This window comes from Leiobunum rupestre, chromosome 10 (genome assembly GCF_980474605.1).
Source record: "Leiobunum rupestre chromosome 10, qqLeiRupe1.1.hap1, whole genome shotgun sequence".
Taxonomy (NCBI): Eukaryota; Metazoa; Arthropoda; class Arachnida; order Opiliones; family Sclerosomatidae; genus Leiobunum; species Leiobunum rupestre.
Window position 1 is genome coordinate 15,916,256 of NC_143393.1, and position 26,012 is coordinate 15,942,267.

A 26,012-nucleotide genomic window follows, 5' to 3' on the forward strand; every position below is an offset into this window, starting at 1 on the left:
TCGAGAATATTTGTAGCGTTTCTCCAATTCCACCCGTTGAGATCTTTTAATATCACTGCTTTGAGAACCATGGCGCCATCTAAACTTTGAAATAATCCTTAATTAAATATATTGATAAAAGAACTCTAGTGATGACACTTCCACTATTTTCAGTGACGTACCGATTCTCACGTGACTTTCATTTTCTGTGCGCGCGCACCCGATTAATAAGATAACTGAACTTTGAGCAATGGATTTTTTTCCACTGGTACTTAAGATATGCCGTCAGTGTAGTCATGGGAATCAATTCTTAGATACAGTTTTCGTTATCTCAATAAAGAGTCTTAGCATTGGGAATAGTCATTGAAGGTCACGCTGAAAAGTAAGTTATAATAAAAATAATAATAATAATCAGCTAGGCTATTTTATTATATTTAAAATAAAATTTTTAGGCATTCTTTTATATATATATATTGGAAATGTATTAGACAGAAATTAGGGCTAGTAGGGGTAAGATTAACGTAGAAATTAAGTTACTATCACGTGACTCGTTCATTTTTCTATGCACGCGCACGTTTAATAAGATAACTGAACTTTGAGCAATGGATTTTTTCCACCTGTACTTAAGATATGCCGTCAGTGTAGTCATGGGATTTTTCACTCTTAATAAATACTTTAAAATGTAAAAAATAAGACTCATTACTGAAAAAAACATAACACTTAGCCATTTTTTAGCAATCTTCTACGTAACTCAATTTTCCAAGAGGATTGTTTTCCGTAAACATTTTCAAGTGAGAGCTCGATTTTGATATCGTCAACGTGGTATTTCCAAAACTCTCCTTCGAGTAGCAAAGGGTTTTTTCCAAATACTCAAGTGGGTTAATATGTGCCGTCAATCATTAGAGGCAGTTTAAACTGTCAGAGAGAGACAGCCAATAGAATTTGAGGGTTATTTGAAGTTTAGATCACGTGATGAATTATTCTCAACAAGATAGGAATAAATTAATCTTCCATGCGTCATTTCTCTACGACGCATTGACGAGTAAAGACCTGCTGACGGATCGCTCAGTCTTTTCTACAGCTCGACAAAGGATTTCTACCCGTAAAGTAAGTAACTATTTTTTCTTGGTAATAGACTATATTTTTAGACATATTTAAAACAATTTGCATATTGAAAAAAGCGTTTATATTGAGAATTTTAGCGTAGAAATTTTACCATATTGATAAAATTAGGTTTAGTAGACTTAGGGGTAAATGTAGGCTTAGAGAATGTATCATTTGAAACTATAGAACGTATTTGGTCTAGATCAGCTATGGACATCGAAGTATATCGACTTGAAACGTTTCGTCACTGGAAAAATCCGCACGTCACTAAGGAGCAACTAGCGAAGGCTGGATTCTACTATATTCAGCGGGGCGATGAAGTACGATGTTACAAATGCCATGGAATCTTAGAACACTGGGAATCAGGAGACGTACCAGAACTTGAACACGCCGAAACGGGGTAAAAAAATTAGAACAAATTATTCCAACCTTTTTTCTTTGATCGGAGCAAAACTAAATCGAAATCAAAAATGAGGTAAATATTATTTTAAGATTTAAATAACTTTTAGAACAAAAATTTTAGATTTTAATTTTCTTCATGTAGAATTGAAGAAATTAAGGGGATGGTAATTCAAAGTACGAGCGATGAATCTATTAAATTTGAGATTAGAATAAGGTAATAAATTAAATTTCACGAATTATTTATACTGTACTAAAGTTAAAATTGTATGTATTGTTCTGTTAGCCATGAGGTTGGAGAGCCCAGGATGCTTCTTCAGGTCTGGGAACATCAATTATATTGGGACGATGAGGGCGATATACATTCCAGTAGGATACTACTCATCGTGCCATTTATTTTATAATAAAAAAATTAACATTTATCACGATTCTTTTATTTTCCTATCCAACAATAATCATTTCAGTATATATCAAACATTACAATAACAAGGATTATATGCAATTGCAATTGCTAAAATAGTGTATTCTACCGAGTTAATAGTCTCTAAGATTTCCTCCTGTGGGTTCCCCGAAACAGGATTAATTTTTATCAAAGTTGTATCAGAAGTAAATTAGTGCGAAGTAAGCGCAATGTATTTTCAGCTATTCTAATTTGCCTAATTTAACACGTGACGAATTTTTTATCGCTAACCGATGAGCAGTAACCTCTATTTTTGGTTACATTTTACAATCTCCCGTGACGTCAATTGGTTTCAGCCAATGAGAAATCAGGATTTACTTGAAGTTTCGAGTGTTATTTGATCTCTAGATATACGACTCAGCGTTCTTTTAGTTCCTGGACCTCATCGAGAAGAGACACGTAGATTTTCGCGCTCCGTTCCCCGCCTTCTCGACTCTATTTACAGGCAAAGGCTTCAGGATTTCCGTAAAAGTAAGTGACTTTATTATTTTACTGTAGAGGGAAATTAGGCCTTGTTTAAATTGAAGTAAATAGACTTAGATTCTAGTCAAATAGTCATAGAGTCTAACCAAAATAAATAGAAAAACATTTATTGAAATTTAGGCTTAACCAATTAGGCTTAAGAATGTTGACAATAGCTTATAGAAACTATCAGTTTACAGTATGGACATCGAAGCGTATCGACTTGAAACTTTTCGTCACTGGAGAAATCCGCACGTTACTAAGGAACAACTAGCGAAGGCTGGATTCTACTATATTCAGCGGGGCGATGAAGTACGATGTTACAAGTGCCACGGCGTATTAGAAGGATGGGAATCAGGAGACGTACCAGAATGGGAACATGCTAGATTCTTTCCACACTGTCCGTCGAGGGATAATTCACCATCGGAAAAAAAGTACCTTTCGCAAGAATGGGAGATCCCGGCACCACCAAGGGCAGCGGCACTGGAGGATGACGATTTCATATCTATTCCGGTCAGACGTGGTGAGGTAGAACTTTTAATAAAATTATTTATACAAACCGCACTTGCAGAAGGTAGTTCGTTTCAGCCCATTAAATGAAATTGTACATATTCCTTACGAAGATCGAGTTAATTTTTTTTATATTGATAAAATGCGATTTAAACGCATTATTTATATTGTCGGTCTAATATTAGAACCTGTTTTACGCAATCATGTAATTAAAAGTAAAATAAAATTGGAAATGTATATTTCTTGTTTTTATTGCCTAGAGATTAGAAATTAAGGGTTTCGGAAGCGATAAGCAAACGGGTAAAAATCTAATCTCCAGATATCTGCACGAGCAAAACTAATTTTGGATAATGGGGATGGGGTAAAGCAACTGGTGATTAGAAGGGATGAAAGCAATGGGGGAAAGGAGCTGGTGAACGAGAGATAAAGTATCCAGTGAATGGGGGGTGGGGGAAAACTGCTGGTGAACGGGAGAGAATCTGGTGATTAGAAATTCTGGTGATTAAGGTAGGAACGCAATGGGGGGAAAGGCGCGGGTGAACGGCGGGAGCCAAGCAACAGCTTTGTGTCCATCCGGTGAATGAGAATTAAATTCTCATTCACCGAATGGACATCACCCTCTCTTCCTAAAGTGCTTCGTTTCAGAGATATGGGCTCCCAAAAAAACTACCCCAAAACACCGGACACAGCCCTTAATCTTAAATGACCTTTTAGAAGTAAAATGAGTTTGAAGACAAATTTTAATTTATTGATACGATTTTAATTATTAAATTTAAAGATAAAAATTTCTTGTATTTCTCTTAGCCGTCTATCTAAAGACTCAAACGCCAGTCGATCTGACACCAGTCTTTTAGGAATCTACTGCTGGTTGAATATTTGAGCTTCTAACCCATATTTCTTGAGCCCTTCCATGCAATAAGTAGTAATGAGTAGTTTAGAAAAATAAAAGGTTGGGGAAAATGACCAATAAGTGATCGCTTTCCGAAAATGGAACAAGTCGTCGAAGTGGGATTTTATAAAAATTTAAAACCCATATCAAGCCTAGAAGGCTAGAAGAGTTGTTAGGCCTAGGCTCAAAAGAATCTGCAAAGACTCCAACCTTGTAGATGCCCCAGAAAAGCTTAACCTGAATTTCAACCATTTTTCCAATAAACCTGCTTGTTTTATTTGACAATGCAAATTTATTTTAGAACGTGAGTCTCCGAGAACTTCATTAATTTGCAAATTAATCACACTATGGCTGCGTTCAACAACTATCAACGGAGAAAAACCGCTGAGTTACCGTTGAGTTCTTTTAATCAACGCTACGTCACAAAAAAACTAAAAGTTGTTGTACGATTTATAACTTTCGCTGACTTAACGAACAAAATATCGTCTGCTAGCCCTCCTTTAACTTTGTCGAATGACGTCACGACACCGATGAGCAACGGAAAAACCTGCTCCTCCGACCGCTGACTTCGTTAAGCAACATGACGTAGAAACCGGAAGTTAAAAAAAGCGTACAGTAAGCTCAACGCTCAGCGCTGAGTCCCGCTGAACGTAGCCCATATTGTAGCTCGTTTTAGTTCCTAAGCCTTGGTTGTTCAACCCGGTTTGTTTACTAAAATAATGGCCGTTGGTTTATCCACGGCCAACTTTGATCACGCGCTGTTCGCGCTACAGCGGCCAACACATTCGTCGAAATTCCGCGAGCAAGGATTTTCCCCCTATAAACTGTACTATAACGTGTAGGAGTTCCGCGCCACGCTCGGTTGTTATATTGTCTTCAATGTAAAAACTATTCTAAAAATAATAATCCGCTAGGGGCGCTCACGTCATACACATCTTTTGCTCATAGGTTAACACAGAAACGTCAACGAATGAGATGGCCGCTGTAGCGCGAGAGATCAAAGTTGGCCGTGGTTTATCAGACGTAGAGCTAATTGTGCGACGGCATAATCGGCATTTGAGATTCGATGACGTCAAATATTACGTATGGTACAGATGACGCTATATCTGTTAAACAAACCTTTAGTGAAGGAATAGAGCTAGTAGCATACTTATGAGTAATTTTGTTACATATGCTGTCAGTACTGCGCTAAAGATAATTAAATCTTACTTACGAAATTCTACTGGGCAAGAACGATTGGCCAATTTAGCAATACTACACATCGAATCAGTTGAAACGGAAAAGTGTGTTTTAACGATGTTATTAATACATTTGTTAAATAGAAATGTAGAAAAGAGTCAATTAATATATTCGAAAATTACATTGTTATTTAGCTCTTTATTTGTAACCCTTTTAATATTTTAGTCTATAGTACTATATAAATATAAATTATATTAGCTTAAATCAAAGGTGTATTTATTTTTTCTCATGCCAAAGCAAATTAGCTGATCTAACATGGTTATTAAGTTTCACTCAGTGAGTTACTGAGTTAGTGTAATCCAAAGAAACGCTTTAATTAAATAACGTCGTCAGTCTAGTCTCAGTCGAGAAGGCAATAGCAAATTATAGCATTAGAAAAATTATTTTACCGACATGTTAAAGTAACGTCTGCTTGCGCCATTACTCGGGCACTTGCAACCTTTGTAATAGGTAAGTAAATTGATTATAACAAAAACAGTTCTTCGAACTGAAAAAACAGTTTAGAGCTCGTTAAATGTGCAGCCATAAAGGGACGTATATTATTTTGATTGTTGATTAATATGTCAAATTCATTTAAAGTATTAAAAAATATTCCCGTGAACAACAGAATGACGTCATTCCACCTTTCAAATCTCAGTCCACTGTTCTCCCAATTTTTAACACAAAATCTTTGATCCAATTTTGCCCACAAAGGTATCCATATTTATATTTATTTTCTTCCCTACACATTTAACATAAAAATTTAAAAATGTATTATTCGATTCCCGGGCGGCGCCAAGAAATCGCAAATTGATACTAAGACGAATACCGTGAACAATTGGTGGAAACCCTGCCATTGGACGTTGAGAGGTTGCCATAACACTCAGCACTCGGTCCTTCCCAAAAGTGTATAAAAAGAAGTCGAAGAGAAAACGCCCGTACAAACACAACAAACACAAACACAACAGACTCAACATCCACAACCATCATAACACAAACACAACAAACTCAACACCCACAACCGTCATAACACAAACTCCACATTCACACCCTACACATAAACATTTCAACAATCAAACTGAGTTAAAACCGTCGCGACGGTGAGCTTTAATGAAAAAAAACCATCCAAACCAAAACCAATCGCAAATTAATCCGTTAACGCTCACCGTCACACGGTGGTTTGGCCAACCCTTCGAGAAACTGCGAACGCAGTGTTTACACTTTGCACCGAAACTGCGAACGCGTTCGCAGGACACACAGACAGACACACACACAGACAGACAGACAGACACACAGACAGACAGACAAACACACACACAGACACGGTGATTGTATAACCCCTCCTAGAGGACATAGTCCCCTCGGAGAGGTAAAAATACCGTAAAGTGACAAAACTTAGGTTGAAATGAAAGCCAACTATATTATTTACCTTTTATCATTGAAGATTTGTTCGTTTTAAATCATTATGTTTAAATATGTTGGAATATGAAAATTAACATTTCACGCGGGCACGCGGCATTAAAACCGCCATCAAAACGAAGCCGTGTATTGGCCCATGCGTACGCCAAGAGAGCCACGGGACGTTCAAATCGGAACGTCCCCGAAACCCCCCACCCCTCCGAAATTCGCGGCGGAAACAGAGATAAAATTTCGGGTGTATTGCGTGTTGGGACAAACACGGCCCAATTCTCAGGGGTAACAGATTTTGAGGAAATAGATAGTCGAACCACCTCAGTAACGAAGCGAAAGGCAGTCTCGGTTTCCCTCTGTGCCGCGGGTCGCTTTTTCCTCGCCGCCCCGCCTTTGGCTTCGTGACAGACTAAGCAAACATTCCTGAAAGCTCGGACGTACGACCGACGACGACGACCAACGTACCAAGCGCTCCTTATAATATAGATGATGATTAAATTCCGAAATATTTGTTCTTAAAACTATTTATATTTTACCATGATTGTACTTTTAAATTATTTAGGGTACCATGTACGCTATGTACTAACAAGGAGACGACCCGAGGTGTTACACTCCGATTTTGTTCAAACTCGGGGGATTGGTAACTTGAAAAATCCTAAAGGGAATTTATTCAATTTGTAACGGTTTTGCCATGGCAACGAAAAATGTTTTTGACAACATAATATTGAAATTTTTCCTATTTAAGCCATATCGGTTCATTTTCACCCATTTGGTTCAAATTGATCAATTTTGATTTTTTTCGTCAATTTTTAAATTTTTTCTATAATTTTGGTATTTTAAATGTTTTCAATTTTTTTTAAAATCTTTCACAGGGGGGGACCCTTGGAATCGGTCCAAATCCCATGTTATTTTCAATGAGAAAATTTCCATTTTATTTTGTCAAAAACATTTTTCGTTGCCATAGTAAAACCGTTGCCTATTGAATAAATTCCCTTTAGGATTTTTCCGAGGGGCTAACCACTCTTAGAAAGTCTGTACACCGGATTACGCTAAGATTACCACTGCCAAAGGCAGGGACTTCAAAGATTACGCGTAATCCCATTAGTACAGTCAAAGGTACGGCTCTGTACACCGATTATGCGGAGTGATCAGCCCCTCGGAATTTTCATGTTACTTAAAGGTCTACCAATCCCCCGAGTTTGAACAAAATCGGTGTGTAACACCTCGGGTCGTCTCCTAGGCTACGTTCAGCGGGACTCAGCGATGAGCGTTGAGCTTACTGTACGCTTTTTTTAACTTCCGGTTTCTACGTCATGTTGCTCAACGAAGTCAGCGGTTGGAGGAGCAGGTTTTTCCGTTGCTCATCGGTGTCGTGACGTCATTCGACAAAGTTAAAGGAGGGGTAGCAGACGATATAAATCGTACAACAAGTTTTAGATTTTTGTGACGTAGTGTTGATTAAAAGAACTCAACGATAACTCAGCGGTTTTTCTCCGTTGATAGTTGTTGAACGCAGCCCTTGTAAGTTTATATACCAAACTAAAAGTAAACAGAAAGTCATCTATATTATAAGGAGCGCTTGGTACGTTGGTCGTCGTCGTCCGAGCTTTCAGGAATGTTTGCTTAGTCTGTCACGAAGCCAAAGGCGGGGCGGCGAGGAAAAAGCGACCCGCGGAACAGAGGGAAACCGAGACTGGCTTTGACTTCGTTACTGAGGTGGTTCGACTATCTATTTTCTCAAAATCTGACACCCCTGAGAGTTGGGCCGTGTTTGTCCCAACACGCAATACACCCGAAATTTTCTCTCTGTTTCCGCCGCAAATTTCGGAGGGGGGGGGGGAAAGATCGGGGTCGTTCCGATTTGAAAGTCCCGTGGCCCTCTCGGCGAAAATAGAACTTTTTCCCCCATTTCCACATCTACTGCGCGTATATTGGCAATTTACCGGTTTGTTCGTGGAAGATGTCAACTCAGCTTCTCAATCTGTTTTAGGCCTTCGTCAACCCGATGGAACCCTTTTACCCACTGATGGGGCAGTAACCGTCAATTTTGGTTTGCCTAGAAAGCTGGTAAAATTTGAGGCAGTCCACTGCCCAAATATTCCCTACACTTGTATTTTAGGGAAAGATATTTTAAGGCATACCGGCATGGTCGTAGACCACGAGTTGAGTAGTTTTTATTGGAAAGATCAGAGTAATCATTTATTGAAATTTAAGGGTGGAATTAACTGTCAGGTAGTTGTTTTCACTTCAGCGTTCAGCAGTTAGTTGATGATAAACCACCATCCATAAATATTTCTCCCAAGGAAAATTTTAGTAACAATTCAATTTTAGCAGTTACCGAAGGTTTAATTGATGAAGACGAACTTTTTAAAGCGTTGAATTAGACTTTTGTAACTTTAAATTTTTTATAAGATTTTACTTTAATCTGCATTACTCGGTACCTTGACGGGGTGAAAGGCCTCCACTGGCCCATAAACCCTTGGAATAGGGGTTAATAAAAAAAGTTTGGGCAAATTTTGTTGTTGTAGACTTGGATAGATGGCGGTACCATCTCAAAGTCGGTAAAATAATTGTCGAGTAAATAACCTCACGTGTCGGCATTCGGAATCTGGAAAGTGAACCAGAATGTAATAATCTTAAGCAAGTACTGTATAATCAATTAATTATTGAAGACTATTATATTCATCATATCATGTGAGAGATAGAGCATTTGTAAATGATATACGAAACAATAAAAAATATACCAAACTCGACGGGGCAAACACCAATTTGGGTCATTGGGTTCCTATAAAATTGGGTATTTTATTTCTCTGAGATCGTTTGGCCAGAAAATGTTCATGGAACATTAATGGATAGGAACCTTTCCATAAACTGCAACCTTCTTACTCCCTTCCTTAACCTTCCATGCTTTCGGGGATAGCTTAACCCCGACTTATTTTTGACCCCGTACGAACACTATTGCCCACTGCACTATTTATGGTCGAAATGTCCTACTTGATTTAGGGTCGGCCGGACGTCGTATCTTGGAGGAATAAAACAAGTACACAGGAGTTGCGGAGAGCTGCGAAATCGGTTTCGTCAGTGACCGTGAACTCGCGCGAGACGGAGGGGTTCAAACGCGACTAGCGCCAACTGCATACGGAATTTTGCAACTATTCTCATTTTATATCATTGTTTTCGCGCCGTCTGGTTTGTTTTGAAACATTTCTAAATTCTTGGCGCCTTTTTCCAAAATGACTCGTATTTGTTTGGAGGAATAAAACCAACCACACGGCGCGAAAACAATGATATAATATGAGAATAGTTGCAAAATTCCATATGCAGTTGGCGCTAGTCGCGTTTGAGCCCCTCCGTCGCGCGCGAGTTCACGGTCACTGACGAAACCGATTTCGCAGCTCTCCGCAACTCCTGGGGGGCGATTCTGTAAAAAATCGAATGGGAATTCGATCTCGATACCCTATACCATGTCGAGATCGACTTCGACAATTTGCATTGATTTATGCTTATTCGAAATCTTTACCGAATACCATTCGTCGAGATCTCGAAGTTCGAAATCTAGTTTTCGATCGAAAATTGGATTTCGAATATTTACAGAATAGGCCCCCTGTAAAAATAGTAAGAAGATAAAACCCAAAGTAAATAATACGGCCCAAAATTTCAATGACTTTTTCTCCACTACCAACACCGATTCTTGAGTGAAAAATCTGCCGAACTCTAGGGTGATACTGCTAGTAATAGAACTTGAGGTACTTAAAATAATTAACAGTCTTAGAAGTGATTCTGCAGAAGGATTTGACGAAGTACAACCCAAAATCTTAAAATGTGCCGCTTTAATACTCTTAAGTCCGCTTACGACACTAATTAACTTATCTCTTATGAGTGGAATATACCCTGACCGCCTCAAAAAATCAATTATAACCCCAATTTTTAAAAAAGGCGACCCTACTCTACCTACAAACTACAGACCTATCTCGGTTCTCTCTATATTTCCAAAAATATTTGATAAATGTTTTTATCAACAACTATTAAAATTTACAAACAAATATAATCTTATCTCCAATAAACAGTTCGGCTTCCGAGAGAATTCAAACGTTGAACTAGCCAATTTAAATGTATATAAAAAAATTATCGATTCTCTGGATAATAGCCAATATGATATAGCCATTTTTTGGACCTTAGAAAAGCGTTCGGCTCTGTAAATCACGAACGCCTTCTTTTATAACTCTGTAATATGGGTGTCAGAGGGATTTATCACGGGTGGCTTCAATCGTACCTCACCAATCGCCACTGTCAAACTAGGCTGAATGACTCTCTCTCAACAGAAAACACTATCAAAGCCGGGGTTCCCCAAGGCTCGATTCTCTCACCAATTTTATTCAATTTATATATTAATGACATCATTACAGCAAACGAAAATGACTCCCTCACGCTCTACGCGGATGATACTGTGAGTGTGCTGGGTGGCCCTAATGTCGACCAACTAGTTAACATAGCGAATAAGACGCTAATAAATCTCAATATGTGGCTTAAAAATAATCTCCTCGAAATTAACAGGGACAAAACCGTCTACATGATATTTTCAAATATTAATAAACCCCGCCTCCGGCATGCGGATATTAAACTGGACGGTACCATAATCCACGAAGTTGACTCATATAAATACTTGGGTATCTGGTATGACCCTCATTTAAAATTTAACAAACACGTTGAAAATGTTGCAAATAGAGTCGCCTATAGTGTGTACCAGGTCCGGACTGGGACCTAAAACCGGCCCGGGCATTTTAGAAACGTCGGCCCCTACTTCCCACAAAAACACTACTTGTCATGCTGGCTAGATGGCCTCACGGCCCTTTGACCACACCGGCCCATCGGGCATTTGCCCGATCTGCCCTATGGCCAGTCCGGGCCTGGTGTGTACCTACTAAATCAAAACAGAAATTTTTTTCAATATGATATTCGCCGGCTTCTCTACTATCCTCCGATTTATCCCCATTTAATTTTCTGCATTTCTATATGGGGAAATACCTCAAGAACAAATCGTAATCGGTTATTTCTACTTCAAAAGCGTGCGGTTAGAATTATAGATAACAAGCCTTTTTTGGCACACACGGCGCATATTTTTACCTCATTAGGCATTTTAACCATTAATCAAATATATGACTATTACTGTCTGATTTTAATTTACAAAGTGCGGAAATCAGATTTTTTTAATCCATTCGAACTAAATCAATGCAGTCACTATGGGGTTCGCCACATTAAAACCTTAAAAATTGAATATGCCTCCACTACGCTTAAACTTAACTCTATTTTTTATAAAACGATTAACCTTTACAATGAACTTAAACTAGATCCAAACATAGATATATGTAAATTTAAATCTCTCGCTCGAAAATTGGCTATTACTCGTTCTATTGTAGAATATATATGAACTTATATACTCCTGAACGTATTGCAAACGACGGGTCTAATCGGTTTTTTGCTTTTTTTATTTTTTAATTTTTTATTTTTGCTGTGTATAACATTTGTTTTTTTTCTGTTTATATTTTTATCTTTTCTCTGTAACACCTATGGAATATTATAAGGCCTAAAAGTCGGTTTTCCACTTGGCCTCCAAAGAGTTGTACGATTTATGGCGTCTTAATAAAAAATATTATTATCATTATTATTATTATACTTGTTTTATTCATCCAAGGTCGTATGTTCGACTTCTGCCGACTCTAAATGTTCGTCGTATGTACTCCGAAACATTGGTAAAGTCTTATTTTCGACCCAAAAAGTACTTAAATGTGTTAGAACCGGACGAGTGGTGTTTAAGAGTTAAAGAAAAATAAGTCAGTCGAAAGCTGTGAAGAGAAAAATTTTGAGTCATTTCTTCGATCACGACGGTCGCCAGCTCGTTTTATCTTTAATCTTGTACTCGATTAACAATTTGACAATGCATAGAACTTTTTCAATAAATTTTATTTAAAAGTAAACAAAATAGGACAAGCTAGCACAGTAAATTTTATTGATTTAATAGTTTATCTATATACGCATTCAAAAAGTTAGCACAGTATTATTTGTAATATTTTGGGTTCATGAAACCCATAAGATGCCCAAAATCTCAATTATCAGAAAACAGCGTGAGGTCTTTTTTAAGTCGGAAATTGCACTATAAATTTCGGTCGGTACCCTGACTAAAAAAAGTCTGAAATACGTACATATACTTTTTTTAAGATTAAGAATTTTTGGGTCGGCTTTAGGTCATTGACCGGAAACGACTTTTCGACCCAAGATCGACCAGTAACTGACTCCCGTGTGCTACAGGGGAAGCCAAGGGGTAATTATACCGGGGAAGCGAAAATACGGTATCACTAACGATCCCCTCGGGGAACTAGGTGAAACCCCGTTGTAACTAGCCTTCAGCCCGGACAGAGGATTAAGGGCGGTAACCTTTTATTTTAATCTTTTCTCATAGGACCAAAATGGGTACAAAAAAAACAAAAACCACAAAACAACTCTGGCAAGAGTTCGACAGAACCCGGCTGAAAACCAGGGAAGGGTAAATCTTCTGATTCAACCCGCCCTGTTATTCCCCTGATGCGACCCAGCTCAACCTTCAAGGGTCCACCTCTGGTGCGACCCAGGTGGTGGAGCAAGGGTACATTGGGGATAAGACCCCAGGCAAAAAACGCAATCAAACGCGGAATCAGCGCCACCGAGAAAAGAAGAGGTTGGAGGAAAATACCAATGGGGGCGATTCCTCCTCCTCTTCAAACAAACGATCCAGGGAGCATGACTCCCCAGATTCTCAGTTACAGGCCTTTAGCGAAGTCTTACACTCAGTATAGATGGCCATTGTCAAAGATGGCTTTCCAGTGATTGTAATCTCGGTAGAAGAGATGGGCACCATCTAGCGTGGTGTTCTGGAACGTATAGACGTGATACCTTCGGGTGACCCTCTACCTCTGGAACTTCGAGCTGAGTGGTGGGGCCGTTCTCTACCTTTGTAAGGATGAACTTACAGCAGACTGGTTGAGGGGTGTTTTCGCCCAGAATGAACCGGTTCTTGGGGGCCATGGCTATCAGTAATGACCTACCAAAGCCGTTCAAGGTCGCCTTCCACACCAAGGACGTTTACACGAAGGACGCTAAAATCCTTCTAAAAAGGTGAAGTACTTTCTACAGCGGGCTCAACACGCAATATGTTGGAAAACCGGCACTAAGGTTGAAGAACCAACTACCATCCGCTGGATTTTCCAGATGGATGGTGAGTCGGTCAAGGCCATCAAGGAAGCTGGGCTCCTGGCAGAAACGGGCTTGGACAGGGGTATCTTTAAGGTACTCCATGATCCGAGCTAAACGATTCCGAAGGCCGAGGAAGGCGGGGTTGACCCTGTATCTGGTAATATTCCAGAAATGAAAAACTCGGAGGTCTCAGAAATTGTAGATGAGGCTTTGGCTTGCGGGGACTCTGGGGAGGATACTCTCACGCAGGACCTAAAAGCCATTGAATTGTCGGACATTGATGAGAAATAAGAGGACGCTCTACTGGAGGGAACATCGGAGGGACCGGTTGGGGACGCTGACAGGGCCAGTGGGAGTGGTGTGATTTTCACACCTACCACTGGAGACGGTTCGGCAGATCCGGCTGGTAACCAAGTTATCCCTATCTAAGAAGATAATGAAGGTGCTGCAAATTACTTTGCACCACGCAAGGCAGCTTCTGCAGTACTCTGCAGAAGGTTTGCCAAGGAGTCGCACTCATTCAGGAGCCTTGGGTTGTCAATGGCAAAATTCTTGGACTCCAAAGACAATAACTCTGCTATTCCCAGAGCTTGTGTGTTGACACGCAAGGGTATACATGCCCTTCCGCTCTCACTACACAACTCTAGGGATATTGCCACGGTCAAACTTACCACGAGCTGACTTTGGCATCAGCATACTTCTAATATGACGATCCTCTTCCCCCTCCCGCACGGGAGGTGGCCAGACTAGTCAACCACTGCTAGCGGACGGGGAGGAGGTTGGTCATCGGTTGTAATGCCGATGCTCACCACGACAGCTGGGGCAGCTCAGACTGCAATCATCGTGGAAATGAGCTTGTTTAATATCTAGTTAGCACCAAGCTTAATATTCTTAACTGGAACAATTAACCAACTTTTGTTACAATTAACAGAAGTGAAATCAGAACATGTCACAGATGCAATTACTGACTGGCATGTGTCCAATGAACCGTCTCTGTCGGATCACAGACACATATGCTTTAACATTCTAGTCAAACCCATAGTGGCTTGTACTGAGGTTCGCAATCCCAGAAGTACAAATTGGTCTGTTTATAAGGAAGATCTAAATTTCTTCCTTAAGAATGATAAGCCAAAGCTTTCATCGGTATTGGATTTCGATTTGGCTGTTGATCGCATGCAACATGCCATTATCGACTCCTATCACCGCAACTGTCCGGCGAAGACTACCAACCAGCCAAGGCTAGTTCCTTGGTGGAATCAGGAGATTGGTAGACTTCGGTCACTTCGCAAAGAAACTAGGAGGCTTTTCAACAAAGCTAAGAGGTCGGGAGATTGGGCAGCCTATAAGCAGACCCTAACTGCCTACCATAAGGCCATCCGCGATGCTAAAAAAGCTTCGTGGAGGAACTTCTGTGAGAACATATCAGATGTTCCCAGTTCGGCCAAATTCATGAAAATTATGGCACACGATAATACTAAACAACTTGAGTACGCTACCATTTTCCAAGCAGAAATCTCTGCCTTATGCTTCTGTGCCGACTATTGTCTGAAAAAGAAGCATCCAAATCTACATGAAAGTCAGGCTGCTCTTAATGCTCTTAACCAGTATAGTATCACTTCTAAACTGGTTCTTAGCTGCTTAGATCTCCTGTTTGATCTTGGGACGCACAATAAAGTTCAATAAGCTGGGTTTAGTGGGTCAAAAAACCTGCTCTACCCATCCCCCGTGGCCTCGGTAGTCTCCAAGTATATGTCAGATCGTCAACTCAAGCTTTGGCTTGAGATGGATGGTCAAAGGCAGACCAAAGAATTTATCCCAGGCCCCTCTAGGCAGAGAGCAAAAGAGCTACTCTCGCTCTCTAAGACGAATATAAGGCTGGTAACTGGCCTACTTACAGGTCATTGCAACTTAACAGACACTTAAATCTTATTGGAGTCAGTGATATGCCAATTTGTAGGGCTTGTCTAACTGAGGAGGAAACTGCCTCTCACATTCCTTGTAGCTGTGACTATTATGCGGCTAAAAGGTTTGATCATCTCGGTATGCATTATGCATCGGTTGGAGACGCATGACTTCTTCAACATCCTGGCCAAGCGGATTCTTAACTTTGTGTCGGAAATAGGACTTTTTACCTAAATTTAGTCACAGGTAACAGGCCTTTTCACACGAGCCAACTTTTTGACCCAACTAGATGAGTCAACTTGAGTTGAGTCAACTAGTTGGTTCGTGTGAATAAAAGTTCGATGAGTTGATCCACCAAAAAAGTACGCGAGTAAAAAATGGATCACTGATCCATTTTTGCTGACTCAGCATTTTGATTTGAAAAGTTGGCTCGTGTGAAAAGGCCTGTAGGGGGTTGCACAATGGACCTAGGGTCAAAGTGCGCGGCTTTACAAAATTCCACCCCTTTCAATAATAATAATGGATAGGAAATATTGAGACCTCACAATCGGGGTTTTCTCAAGTTGTTGCTCTTAACAGGGCAATTGGGGCTTATCAAATTTAGAGGTGGAGTGCACATTAGGTGGCCCTATCTAGTGGGAGAGGGTCGGCGATGGGGATACTATTATAGCCCGTGCCTTCTTGTTTTTCTTTAAAAGCCAGAAATGATCAAGATTTAGCAAGGTTATTAAAAATCGTTCATGAAGATTTAGTATTTTTTCTTTAGAAATTTTTGATAGATTCAAGTTTGTTATTAAAACCAAATAATTTTAAGTGTAATTTGATCAATGGCACTGTGACGTCCTAGTACGTCACCCATGCTCTTTCCTATAATGGCGGCCATGGCCAAAGCTACGGAGTGCTACTACTCTATATTCATTCAAAACTATAAAGACTTTGCCCAAACAATTTTAAGTTTCGAACCCACAAAAAAGTTGGAGGGGGTGGAAACTCCAAACAATTCCTTCTGCTTAGAGTTTGCAAGTTATCTCCCCACTGGTTTTCCCTTTCCCTAAAAACTTGTAGAGGTAAATGGTAATATTAAGTGTAGGGAGCTGTTGGCTCGCGTGGCATGAAGGGCTTTCCACCACCTCCTGAGCATTGTAATCCAGCCACCTGAATTAAAGGCAATAAATGTCATTAGATGACTTGGGCCTAGGATGGTGCCTTGGTTATTAGCCTAGCTGATTATGATTAAATATGAAATTGCATAAAAAAGGACAAAAAATGAAGGGCCACAATATATTTCTATGGAGCATATACAAATAAAAAAATTATAACAATGGTTAAATTAAAATACTCTTACATTTAAATACATTCTCATAAAACCCATGTAATAATCAATCGTTTAAATTTCACATTCTGTGAATTGTTTCATGCTCTTTTAACTTGTTCAAATCACCCAAATTATTCCATAAGTTGTCGAGGAAGTTACTGGTGATAAGCAAAAACCATGGAGTAAATTTATGACCTTCATTTTCAATTGATTCTAAAAACATAAATATTAATAGATTAAAAAAACTCATTGTATGGAAATTATAAAGCACAAAAAGTTTAAATTCACTTACTAATGAAAGACTGAAATTTAGATTTTTCAATATAACAATAGCTTTTAACTTCATTGGGATTAGCATACACAGTTACATCTTTTTGGACCACTAATATATAATCAATTTCACTTTCTCCCCATTGACCATTTGATGGGGCTTTATATTGAATCCTAGTCACATAATTTAGATCTTCAATTGCCAGCTATTAAACGATAAGGTTTCTGTAATATTATACATCATAATATATTTATCGTTTTACAACCTGCGCAGGATTAATTCCCAATTCAATATTTAATCTTCTTAAAGCTGCTCTTTTAATACCTAGAGCATCTTTATTCTCAATTTCCAGATCTGTATAGAGTGGGTGGCTGCAGCAGGTATTTGTGAAGTAGCCTGGAAATGTAATTTTTGCGTCTGATCTTTGTTGAATTAATAGTTCCCCTTTCATGTTGAACAAGAATACACTGAACGCTCTATGTACCAGACCTGAAATGTTCACATTTTTGTGGTTCACATTGTGGTGAAGAAATCTTGGATTATGTACCTTTATCAATGTTTTTCATTAAATGGCATTCTTTCTTTGAGCCTGCACGGATTGGTGTATCATTTTCATCAACAATTATACATTGCTCCTCTAAAAGCTGCAATTGAGTGGGATCAAGGGCCGAAAGATCTTCATTTGTAATGCCCAAGTTGGGGACCAAAGACTGATGTTGACGATTACATATTTGAATTACACTGCAGTGTTTATGATAGTTTTGAAGAATTTGTTTCCTATAATTTAAATTTGATTAAATTCATTATAATACAATTATAAATTAACTATTGGCACTTTTAATAAAGTTTAGTTTTCTCCCTTCAAAGTAGTAGGTCATCCTTACTTTGTCCACGCAGTTTATGAAATAAATAAGATTAAGAAAACAAGTAGACAAACAAAAATGGTAAGGATGAGGGATAAATATAATTTTAAGTTCATTTAACCTTAACTTTAAATTATATGGGCTTTCAGATAAGCTACTATTTTTATCATAAAAAAATTTAAGATCTGAAGATAAATATATATTCCAAATCTGACAGGAAAAAACTCCAAAAGAGGTCGAATATAACCAAAACCATCAAAAAGTCGAATGAGTAGGTAAATAGAACGACTTTAACTGCCTTGTCTTAAGATCACTTCCCTAATCCTATAACCTTGTCAAATTTCAAAAATTATTAATAATAATTAACTTACCAAGTATTGTTTTGACGAAATATACTTATAAATTTCATTGAGGGAAGCGCGAATTAATCTGGATCAAAGTAAAAAAAATCCCACCGGAAGAAAAATTGAAGGCGAACTTCGCGGTACACGCGTCCAAAAAAATGTGACCGGTTTTTTGTGATGGTTATTTGTATGCAAGCGCAGATGGCGCTGTTTTTTACAAAAATTTCAGTGAAAGATGTCATGAAACAGTTGTCTGCTTACTCCGCTAAAACTAAAGAATTTGTCAGAGCCTAATCCTTAGTAAATTGAAAGATATATTTGGAATTAAATTAAGCCAGTATCGATTAAAAACAGCCTTAACTCTTAAATATATATAATGCAGGTATGTACCTCTGGTCGTATTGTCCCTTGAAAATTTGTTAACTTTCATTAGAAACCTAAGCCTTAGGTTTAAAGATTTATATAACTAGTTAATTTCCTTTGTTATAGAAAAAGGGCAAAATGAAAATGACAAATCAGATGGGTCGAGGGTATCCGCCTCCCTCGTCTGGTCAAGTGCCGAATGCTCCTGGACCTCCTGGTCAAGGACCACCACCTCAAGCAGGACCAGGAGGTCCACCAGTCATGGGATCCATGCCCAATCCACAAAACCCTTCAATGCTACCACCAACAGGTCCTGGTGGAGTACCACCTGGTCCTGGAGGCCCAATGATGGGACCCAATGTACCTCAAACATCTCAAGGAATTCCACCCTCCAGCCAAGGAATGGGTCCTCCTGGACCTGGAATGGGAGGCAATTTACCGCAAGTTCCAGTCATGGGCCCACAAGGCATAAGAACTCAAGATAGGGCAATGCCAATGGGTCCCCAGATGCAACATGGTGGCCAGCAGATGCAGAGACAATACGGTGGACCACAGCCTGGATACCAAGGTTCGGGCCCCAGACCTCCTTATCCCAATGCAGGAATGCAAGGAACGCCTCCACCCAACCAACATGGCAGAGTGCATCAGAGTATGCCCCCTCCACCCAACCCATACCCTGGAAGGATGCCTCATCAAGGCTCTATGGGGCTGGACTCCAGAAAAAGACCAGCACCTGATGGAAGACCTCCAGGAGGTCCTCCTGCCAAAGGGTATAAAAGAGTTTTGCGTAAAAGAACCTTCCTTTCACTAACTTGAAATCTCAGTATTAGAACCACTTCCAGGATGCCAATGGCACAGTCCGGTCAAGCTATGAGTTCTGGAACTTCCCATCCTTCAACTCCAGGAATGGGAAGCTCTGGAACTGGTGTCCCATCTGGCCTGAGTAGCAACAGTAGCAAAAAGAAAAAGAAAATGTCTGAAAAGATTCTTCCCCAAAAAGTTAGAGATTTGGTACCTGAATCTCAAGCGTATATGGATCTTTTAGCTTTTGAGAGGAAATTAGATTTTACCATTATGAGGAAAAGATTGGACATACAAGAAGCTCTTAAAAGACCAATGAAGGTTGTTCTTCTTAAGTTGCAACTTTCCTTAACTATAAATATATGGTAATGATTTTCCCACAGCAAAAACGAAAGCTGAGAATTTTTATATCCAATACCTTTTATCCTGGAAAACCTGAAATGGATGGCACAGAAGAGCCTACTGTACCATCGTGGGAGTTAAGAGTGGAAGGAAGATTGTTGGATGATGTAAGGAGTTAACAATTTTTTTCATTTAAAGTCGCTGTTAATTTGCTTATAAATCCTGCAGCCAAATGCGCCAAAAGCTGATCAAAGCAAAGGGAAAAGAAAATTTTCATCATTTTTTAAGAGTCTGGTCATTGAGCTAGATAAGGACCTCTATGGTCCTGACAATCATTTAGTTGAGTGGCACCGAACACCAACTACCACTGAAACTGATGGGTTCCAAGTAAAAAGACCCGGTGATAAGAATGTGCGCTGCACAATTTTGCTCTTGCTCGATTATCAAGTAATTACCTTGCCAATTACTCATTTCCTTAGCATTTTATTTAAATAAAAACGTTGCAATCAAATCTATAGCCCCTGCAATTCAAACTGGATCCGAGATTAGCCCGGCTGTTGGGTATCCACACTCAGACAAGACCCATGATCATAAGCGCATTGTGGCAGTACATAAAAACTCACAAACTTCAAGACCCTCATGAAAGAGAATACGTCAATTGTGACAAATATTTAGAACAAGTAATATTTAACATACCTCAATGATACTTTAGATTTAAAATGGCTAACCAAAGAAAGCTTTTGGAAACAGATATTCCAGTGTTCCAGAATGAAATTCGCTGAAGTACCTCAGCGCTTGCACCAATTGTTGCACCCACCAGATCCAATAGTGATCAATCACACCATCAGGTAAATTTTACACCTAAAATATTTTATGGTGCATATTCTAATCTGAGTATTTGTAGTAATTCCAGTGTTGAAGGACCTGATACCAAGAAGACTGCCTGTTATGATATTGATGTGGAAGTGGTGAGGGATTTTTAGTTTTATTGCAAAATCTCACGAACTACATTTCTATTTAATATTTTGAAGGATGATGCTTTGAAAGTTCAAATGAACAACTTCTTACTATGTACATCGAGCCAACAGGAAATTCAGTCGCTGGATAATAAGGTTTAACCCTTCCCCAGACCATTTTTCAGGAGTTAATTTACATTAAACAATTCAAAACTTTTAGATTCATGAGACTGTTGAAACTATCAACCAGTTGAAGACCAACCGTGAATTCTTTTTAAGTTTCGCAAAAGACCCCCAACAATTCATTGACAAATGGTTGATGTCTCAAACTAGGGATCTTAAAACAATTACCGATGTGGTAGGCAACCCAGAAGAGGAGAGAAAATCTGATTTCTATTATCAAACTTGGGCCCAAGAAGCTGTTTGTCGCTACTTTTATGGAAAAGTACAGCAGCGTAGAGCCGAGTTAGAGCAAGCTCTAGGTATCAGAAATGCGTAAATCATCTTTTAAGAAAAAATATCCAGTTTGAATAAACAGTTTTGTTTTGTAATCTCACCCAAGCATCATATGTCTCTTAGTTTAATTAAATATTCATAAACAAATCAAATGATATTATATATTGTTACGTAATACTTGATAAACACCACGTATATGCATATAGATATAAAACTCTTAAATTTGATAACTTTCCAAGTATAATTAATCTTATCTAACACAGATTCCAACATCCCACACATAATCACACCATACTATTGCAAAATTTAATCCATTAATCATAAAATAAGTTCAAACCAGTAGTTGAGAATTTGGAAAGTTAAAACTCCTATTCCAAGTAAAATGAATGATTATCAGAATTTTCTCAGAAAATAATTTTAAGAAAATATATTACAGGAAATTTAAGGGAACATATCCCAAGACCTAATAGAAATTTGTCGTAAAGGAAGCTTCTAACATCAAATGCCTGTTAAAATTGACACGCATTCTCATATACTACCAGAAAAATGGCCAAATTTGAAAGAAGTGTGTCTAAATTAGTCAATTTTAAAGTATTAGTTTACCTAATAGCCCTAAATTAATTAAGCGATATGGATAGGGTGGATGGATTGAAATGCACCACGAGAATGGCACTTGCAACATGATGAAGGATAATGGAGAATTCTTCCGCAAAATTGATAAAAACTGTTGGTCTCCTGAGCATCGGTTCCCAGACATGGAACATCATGGTAATTTAAAATGAAACTGGTCTAATCATAAGTTTTTAATAAACCCCTTTGACAAATATATTATACTCGGAAATTTTAAATACGGCAATAGGAGTTGATGTGCAAGTGATTTCAACAGTACCTGTTATGTTCAGCTATTGGGTAAGCTAATTAAATGCCAAATTAAATGATTAATTATTTGAAAACTTTTAAGGCCAAACCAGAAGATACCCTCGACTTTTCTCAATTTTTAAATAATCATATTGCTGAAGTAGTACACCAAATGCCACAAAAATTTATAGGCATGGCCACAGTACCATTGCAATCACCCTTGCTAGCAGTTGAAGAGATTAAAAGATGCGTTAACAATCTTGGTCTAAGAGGAGTTCAAATTGGTTCACATATCAATGAATGGAACTTGGATAATCCAAGCCTATTTCCGTTTTACAAAGTAACTTGACCCAAACTATTTCCTACCCTAAATGAAATATTTTAAAAATGAATAGACAGCTGAGAATTTGAACTGTCCAATTGTGGTTCATCCATGGGATATGGCACAAGGTGGTAGAATGTCCAAGTACTGGCTACCGTGGCTTGTAGGTATATGCAATTACGGTTAATATTATTATTATTATTATTAATTTATAAATGAATGTATTTTTAAAATTATATAGGCATGCCATCTGAAACAACAACTGCCATTTGTAGCATAATTTTTGGAGGTATTTTGGACCATTTTCCTAATCTTAAATTGTGTTTTGCTCACGGAGCAGGATCTTTCCCATATACAGTGGGCAGAATTCAACATGGGTATGAGGTAAGATAAATAAAATTTTACTAAGGTTATAGTTGAATAGTTTTCTAATCGCAATACCTAATAGGTCAGAAAAGACCTCTGTAATGTTAATAGAGTTCAAGATCCAGTTAGGTACCTGAATAAAATCTATGCAGACTCGTTAGTTCACAGTGAAGAGTCACTCAAACTTTTGGCAACCGTGCTCGATGAGGTAAAAGGTTTTTAATGAAAATGAATAACGTTTCATTACACCCTGATGCCATCTAGAATAAAATAATGATGGGAAGCGACTATCCTTTCCCACTGGGTGAAGAAAATCCTGGAAAACTTATAGAAAACTGTCCCTCATTTACACAAGAGCAGAAGGTAATGGATAAAATTTTTAGTACACATATAAATTAAGTTGGTTAATGTAAACTATTAATCTAGGATAAACTGTTGGGGCTAAATGCTTTAAGGTTCTTTGGAGTTGAAGACCAATTCAACAATCTTTATACATAAAGTCCGGTCATTTAATCAACCAAAATGTTATTTACACAAAACTACATGTATTTTTATTTTTTACATAAGATTCAAGTCCTTTTTAACATTTGAATCTTGAAGACTCACGTATGAAGTCTCAGTATACTCAGAATTCAAATCAATTGTAATTCTTATAATATTCTTCAAATTTTCAATGTTATAGCCATTATTAGCAGAAATGGACATGACTTTGTCAAATTTTAAAATCCTTTTGGGCCTAAGATCTTCCGGTAGCGTCTCCAAAAGCTCTACAACCAATTTTTTACTATGTTTTACCAACCGCTTTATTTTGACTGAATAAAGGTATACTCACGATCAATTTTTTTCAAGCAGTCCAAACATTGTTGCTGTTTTTCCTCTGCACCATCCAGGTCCATCTTATTTAAAACCAAAATTGCAGGTTTGTCCATAACATTTTCTTTGTATAGCTCCAATTCCTATAGATTCAATTTCATAAATATGATGGCAATAATTTAAATTTACAAGTAATCTATTTACTCTGTTTAAAAGTAGTATGGTTTCAAAGGCATTTCTGAATCCTGCCATTGGATTTAACTGAAATCCGTGAATATCAATCACAAAAAGCAAAATTTTTGTTCGTACAACGTGTTTCAGAAAATTATGACCCATTCCATAGTTCCGATGAGCACCTTCTATGAGACCAGGAAGATCAGCCAAAGATATCTGTAATCAAATTAAACTATTAAATACTTTAATTACATATAATGAATTAGTCAATTTTACCTGCCTGAAATCATCAAACTGCATAACTCCAAGATTGGGTTTAATTGTTGTAACTGTGTAACAAAGTCTATAACAAATGAAAATTTTCTAATAGGATTAAACATTACGGATAACGTACAAGGATAGCTGGCAATTTTGGGAGAAGCTCTTGATAATGCTTTTAACAGCGTTGATTTACCAGCATTAGGAAAACTGAAAAAGAAATTTCTTAAATTCTGTGCGATTGAAACTTATCGCAATTTTAAAAAAAAACGCAAAAGTTACCCAACAAATCCAACATCCGCAATCAGTTTTAAGTCTAGGGTAATAGAACGTGGAAATCCTTTTTGGCCATTGAACTGGTTATTTGGATTACCACCCTGCCCTCCTGGAGAAACAAGTACTTGGTCTTTTTTTGAATTGATTTCCCCCAACACAATTCCATCATCAGAAACAACACTGACACCCAGTGGAACAACAATTTTGACATCATTTCCTGGCCCTCCCAATATTCTATAATTTCTTTACATACAAAAAGCTGTTAAGAGTTTTTATCAAATTTTAATTGTGTACATAACAATTGAACAATATACCTGCTAGCTTCACCAGCTCCCGCTACTATTCTTTTAGAGGGGAATCTTTTTAAAACGTCTCCCAAAATCGCTTCCTTTTGACCCACCACATAAACATTCCCACCATTGCCTCCCACACCCCCAAATTTGGGAAACCCACTTCCACCTGGACCACCTCTTACATACACTCTTAGTTTATCCAAAAATCCACCTCTGAATTGTTTCTTTATTGTTTTAGACTGAGCCTAAAATGAAAAAAATTCTGTTCCAAGCAATGTCTTCTTTAAAAGGTTATTCTTCGTCTTTTTTATTTTTAAACAGGCCAATGTTACATACCAACAATAAGAATGAAAGCTTCATCCCCAATTTATATTAATTAATTAATTATTATTATTAATTTATTTTGGTCTTTTGTAAACATTATTCGTATTCGATACTGAGGAGGATGGATACGGCCCGGGTCATTCATATTCCTAGACTGAACCATAGAAATAGAAATTAGACTAGAAGCTCTGCCCTTTCCGCCAATCCCAAGGGAAACAGGCGAGCTAGAAGGCTGATATTAGGGTGGAATCGCGATGTACGCGCCATCTGACAAACGCATTAAACATTGTCGCCATGGCTACGACGCGAATTTCGAAGAGGAAAAAAAAAGGCGACCCACTGCGCAGCGGCTGTCTTTTCGTGTTTAAATTTTTGCGTCTAAAAGCATATCCGCAAATGTGGTTAAAAACTGCGCTTTTTCACATTGTAAAGAGAGATCTCGGAAAGAAATAAAATTCTCATTTCATAAGTATGTAATATTATAGTAAATATTTTATAATAATCTCGGAATAAGAGATTTCTTTACACTAAGATTTCCTCTGAGAAATGCTGAATAGGTTTTAGCGGTAAATCTGCAATTACTTCATATGACTTTGTGTGTAGTAAACATTTTATCACGGATGAAATTTACTTTCATAATAAAAGGCACCATTTGAAAGCAAATGCTGTACCTACACAAGTAAAAATGACCCTATACATTCTGAAATAAAAAACAAACTGAAATATGAATAATTTCTTTATTAAAACAAGAATTTGAAAGAGCTCCCAAAAATATATATTCCAGAACAAAGCATATTTACATCTTCTAGAGTATGTCAATTTATTGATTTTAGTAATTGTTATTTAGTTTCCCTATTTATCAGAGGTTATTTCAGAAAACTTACGGAAAAAGTGAACTACCGGAAACCACTCAATTTGACTTGACTAATACTGATGATAGTTTAAAAGACACTGAAACCAAGATTTTGGAATCTCATGTAGGCATATTTTAAACCACACTGAAGTAATTAAAATTTAGTTAAACTGTGATGATTTGTGGTATTTCAGACTTACAATG

General features: G+C 38.0%; 4 protein-coding genes and 1 long non-coding RNA gene across 9 annotated transcripts; 3 read left to right on the top strand and 2 right to left on the bottom strand.

The window, feature by feature from the left end:
* Positions 1 to 290: 290 nt before the first annotated feature.
* LOC149924833 (uncharacterized) lies at positions 291 to 3,056 on the top strand. 2 transcript variants are annotated; one of them, XR_016476908.1, is made up of 5 exons: positions 291 to 361; positions 715 to 1,086; positions 1,286 to 1,699; positions 1,769 to 2,413; positions 2,598 to 3,056. It is a non-coding gene; the product is annotated as an uncharacterized LOC149924833 (long non-coding RNA). The 2 variants fall into 2 exon arrangements; XR_016476907.1 differs by lacking the exons at positions 291 to 361; positions 2,598 to 3,056 and having other exon boundaries at positions 1,286 to 1,558; positions 1,628 to 1,699; positions 1,769 to 1,904.
* A 13,771-nt stretch (positions 3,057 to 16,827) lies between these two features.
* On the bottom strand, positions 16,828 to 18,849 carry Idi (Isopentenyl-diphosphate delta isomerase). The gene is made up of 5 exons (XM_090162006.1): positions 18,381 to 18,849; positions 17,694 to 17,923; positions 17,412 to 17,635; positions 17,168 to 17,351; positions 16,828 to 17,088 (listed from the first exon to the last, which is right to left on the bottom strand). The coding sequence occupies exons 1-5, from the start codon at positions 18,416 to 18,418 to the stop codon at positions 16,955 to 16,957; spliced, it is 810 nt and encodes a 269-aa protein (XP_090018132.1). The 5' UTR covers positions 18,419 to 18,849; the 3' UTR covers positions 16,828 to 16,954.
* Bap60 (Brahma-associated protein 60) lies at positions 18,601 to 21,314 on the top strand. The gene is made up of 10 exons (XM_090162005.1): positions 18,601 to 18,735; positions 18,843 to 19,486; positions 19,541 to 19,838; positions 19,901 to 20,026; positions 20,088 to 20,306; positions 20,378 to 20,539; positions 20,610 to 20,707; positions 20,764 to 20,827; positions 20,891 to 20,971; positions 21,036 to 21,314. Exons 1-10 carry the CDS (start codon positions 18,730 to 18,732, stop codon positions 21,312 to 21,314), a joined length of 1,977 nt encoding a protein of 658 aa, XP_090018131.1. The 5' UTR covers positions 18,601 to 18,729.
* A 252-nt stretch (positions 21,315 to 21,566) lies between these two features.
* On the top strand, positions 21,567 to 24,062 carry LOC149924836 (2-amino-3-carboxymuconate-6-semialdehyde decarboxylase-like). Of its 4 annotated transcripts, XR_016476925.1 has the most exons (11): positions 21,567 to 21,648; positions 21,708 to 21,836; positions 21,898 to 22,039; positions 22,131 to 22,180; positions 22,233 to 22,469; positions 22,525 to 22,618; positions 22,693 to 22,835; positions 22,900 to 23,025; positions 23,082 to 23,180; positions 23,244 to 23,736; positions 23,847 to 24,062. XR_016476925.1 is itself a non-coding variant. In XM_090160457.1 (8 exons), the coding sequence occupies exons 1-8, from the start codon at positions 21,925 to 21,927 to the stop codon at positions 23,313 to 23,315; spliced, it is 936 nt and encodes a 311-aa protein (XP_090016583.1). In that variant the 5' UTR covers positions 21,898 to 21,924; the 3' UTR covers positions 23,316 to 24,062. The 4 variants fall into 4 exon arrangements, 1 of the variants encoding a protein (XP_090016583.1); XR_016476924.1 differs by lacking the exons at positions 21,567 to 21,648; positions 21,708 to 21,836 and having other exon boundaries at positions 23,244 to 23,423; positions 23,500 to 23,736; XR_016476926.1 differs by lacking the exons at positions 21,567 to 21,648; positions 21,708 to 21,836 and having other exon boundaries at positions 21,843 to 22,039.
* LOC149924837 (GTP-binding protein 10) lies at positions 23,328 to 25,115 on the bottom strand. Its single transcript, XM_090160456.1, has 8 exons — positions 24,968 to 25,115; positions 24,653 to 24,876; positions 24,345 to 24,581; positions 24,199 to 24,272; positions 24,081 to 24,133; positions 23,835 to 24,020; positions 23,650 to 23,773; positions 23,328 to 23,584 (listed from the first exon to the last, which is right to left on the bottom strand). The coding sequence occupies exons 1-8, from the start codon at positions 24,989 to 24,991 to the stop codon at positions 23,376 to 23,378; spliced, it is 1,131 nt and encodes a 376-aa protein (XP_090016582.1). The 5' UTR covers positions 24,992 to 25,115; the 3' UTR covers positions 23,328 to 23,375.
* Between the last annotated feature and the right edge of the window lie 897 nt (positions 25,116 to 26,012).

Excerpts from the sequence above, each read along its gene's own strand:
- Idi (XM_090162006.1), bottom strand. The coding sequence starts at position 18,418 with ATGAAATTTATAAGTATATTTCGTCAAAACAATACTTG. Across the intron at positions 17,924-18,380 it reads TTTCGTCAAAACAATACTTG|GAAACAAATTCTTCAAAACT; the intron begins GTAAGTTAATTA and ends TTTAAATTATAG. Across the intron at positions 17,636-17,693 it reads AATGAAAAACATTGATAAAG|GTCTGGTACATAGAGCGTTC; the intron begins GTACATAATCCA and ends TGAACATTTCAG.
- Bap60 (XM_090162005.1), top strand. Across the intron at positions 19,487-19,540 it reads GGAGGTCCTCCTGCCAAAGG|TATTAGAACCACTTCCAGGA; the intron begins GTATAAAAGAGT and ends TTGAAATCTCAG. Across the intron at positions 20,828-20,890 it reads ATGATATTGATGTGGAAGTG|GATGATGCTTTGAAAGTTCA; the intron begins GTGAGGGATTTT and ends AATATTTTGAAG.
- LOC149924836 (XM_090160457.1), top strand. The coding sequence starts at position 21,925 with ATGCACCACGAGAATGGCACTTGCAACATGATGAAGGATAATGGAGAA. Across the intron at positions 22,040-22,130 it reads CCCAGACATGGAACATCATG|GAGTTGATGTGCAAGTGATT; the intron begins GTAATTTAAAAT and ends ATACGGCAATAG. Across the intron at positions 22,470-22,524 it reads GCCTATTTCCGTTTTACAAA|ACAGCTGAGAATTTGAACTG; the intron begins GTAACTTGACCC and ends AAAAATGAATAG.
- LOC149924837 (XM_090160456.1), bottom strand. The coding sequence starts at position 24,991 with ATGAAGCTTTCATTCTTATTGTTG. Across the intron at positions 24,877-24,967 it reads AGCTTTCATTCTTATTGTTG|GCTCAGTCTAAAACAATAAA; the intron begins GTATGTAACATT and ends TTTTCATTTTAG. Across the intron at positions 24,273-24,344 it reads GCGGATGTTGGATTTGTTGG|TTTTCCTAATGCTGGTAAAT; the intron begins GTAACTTTTGCG and ends TTTCTTTTTCAG.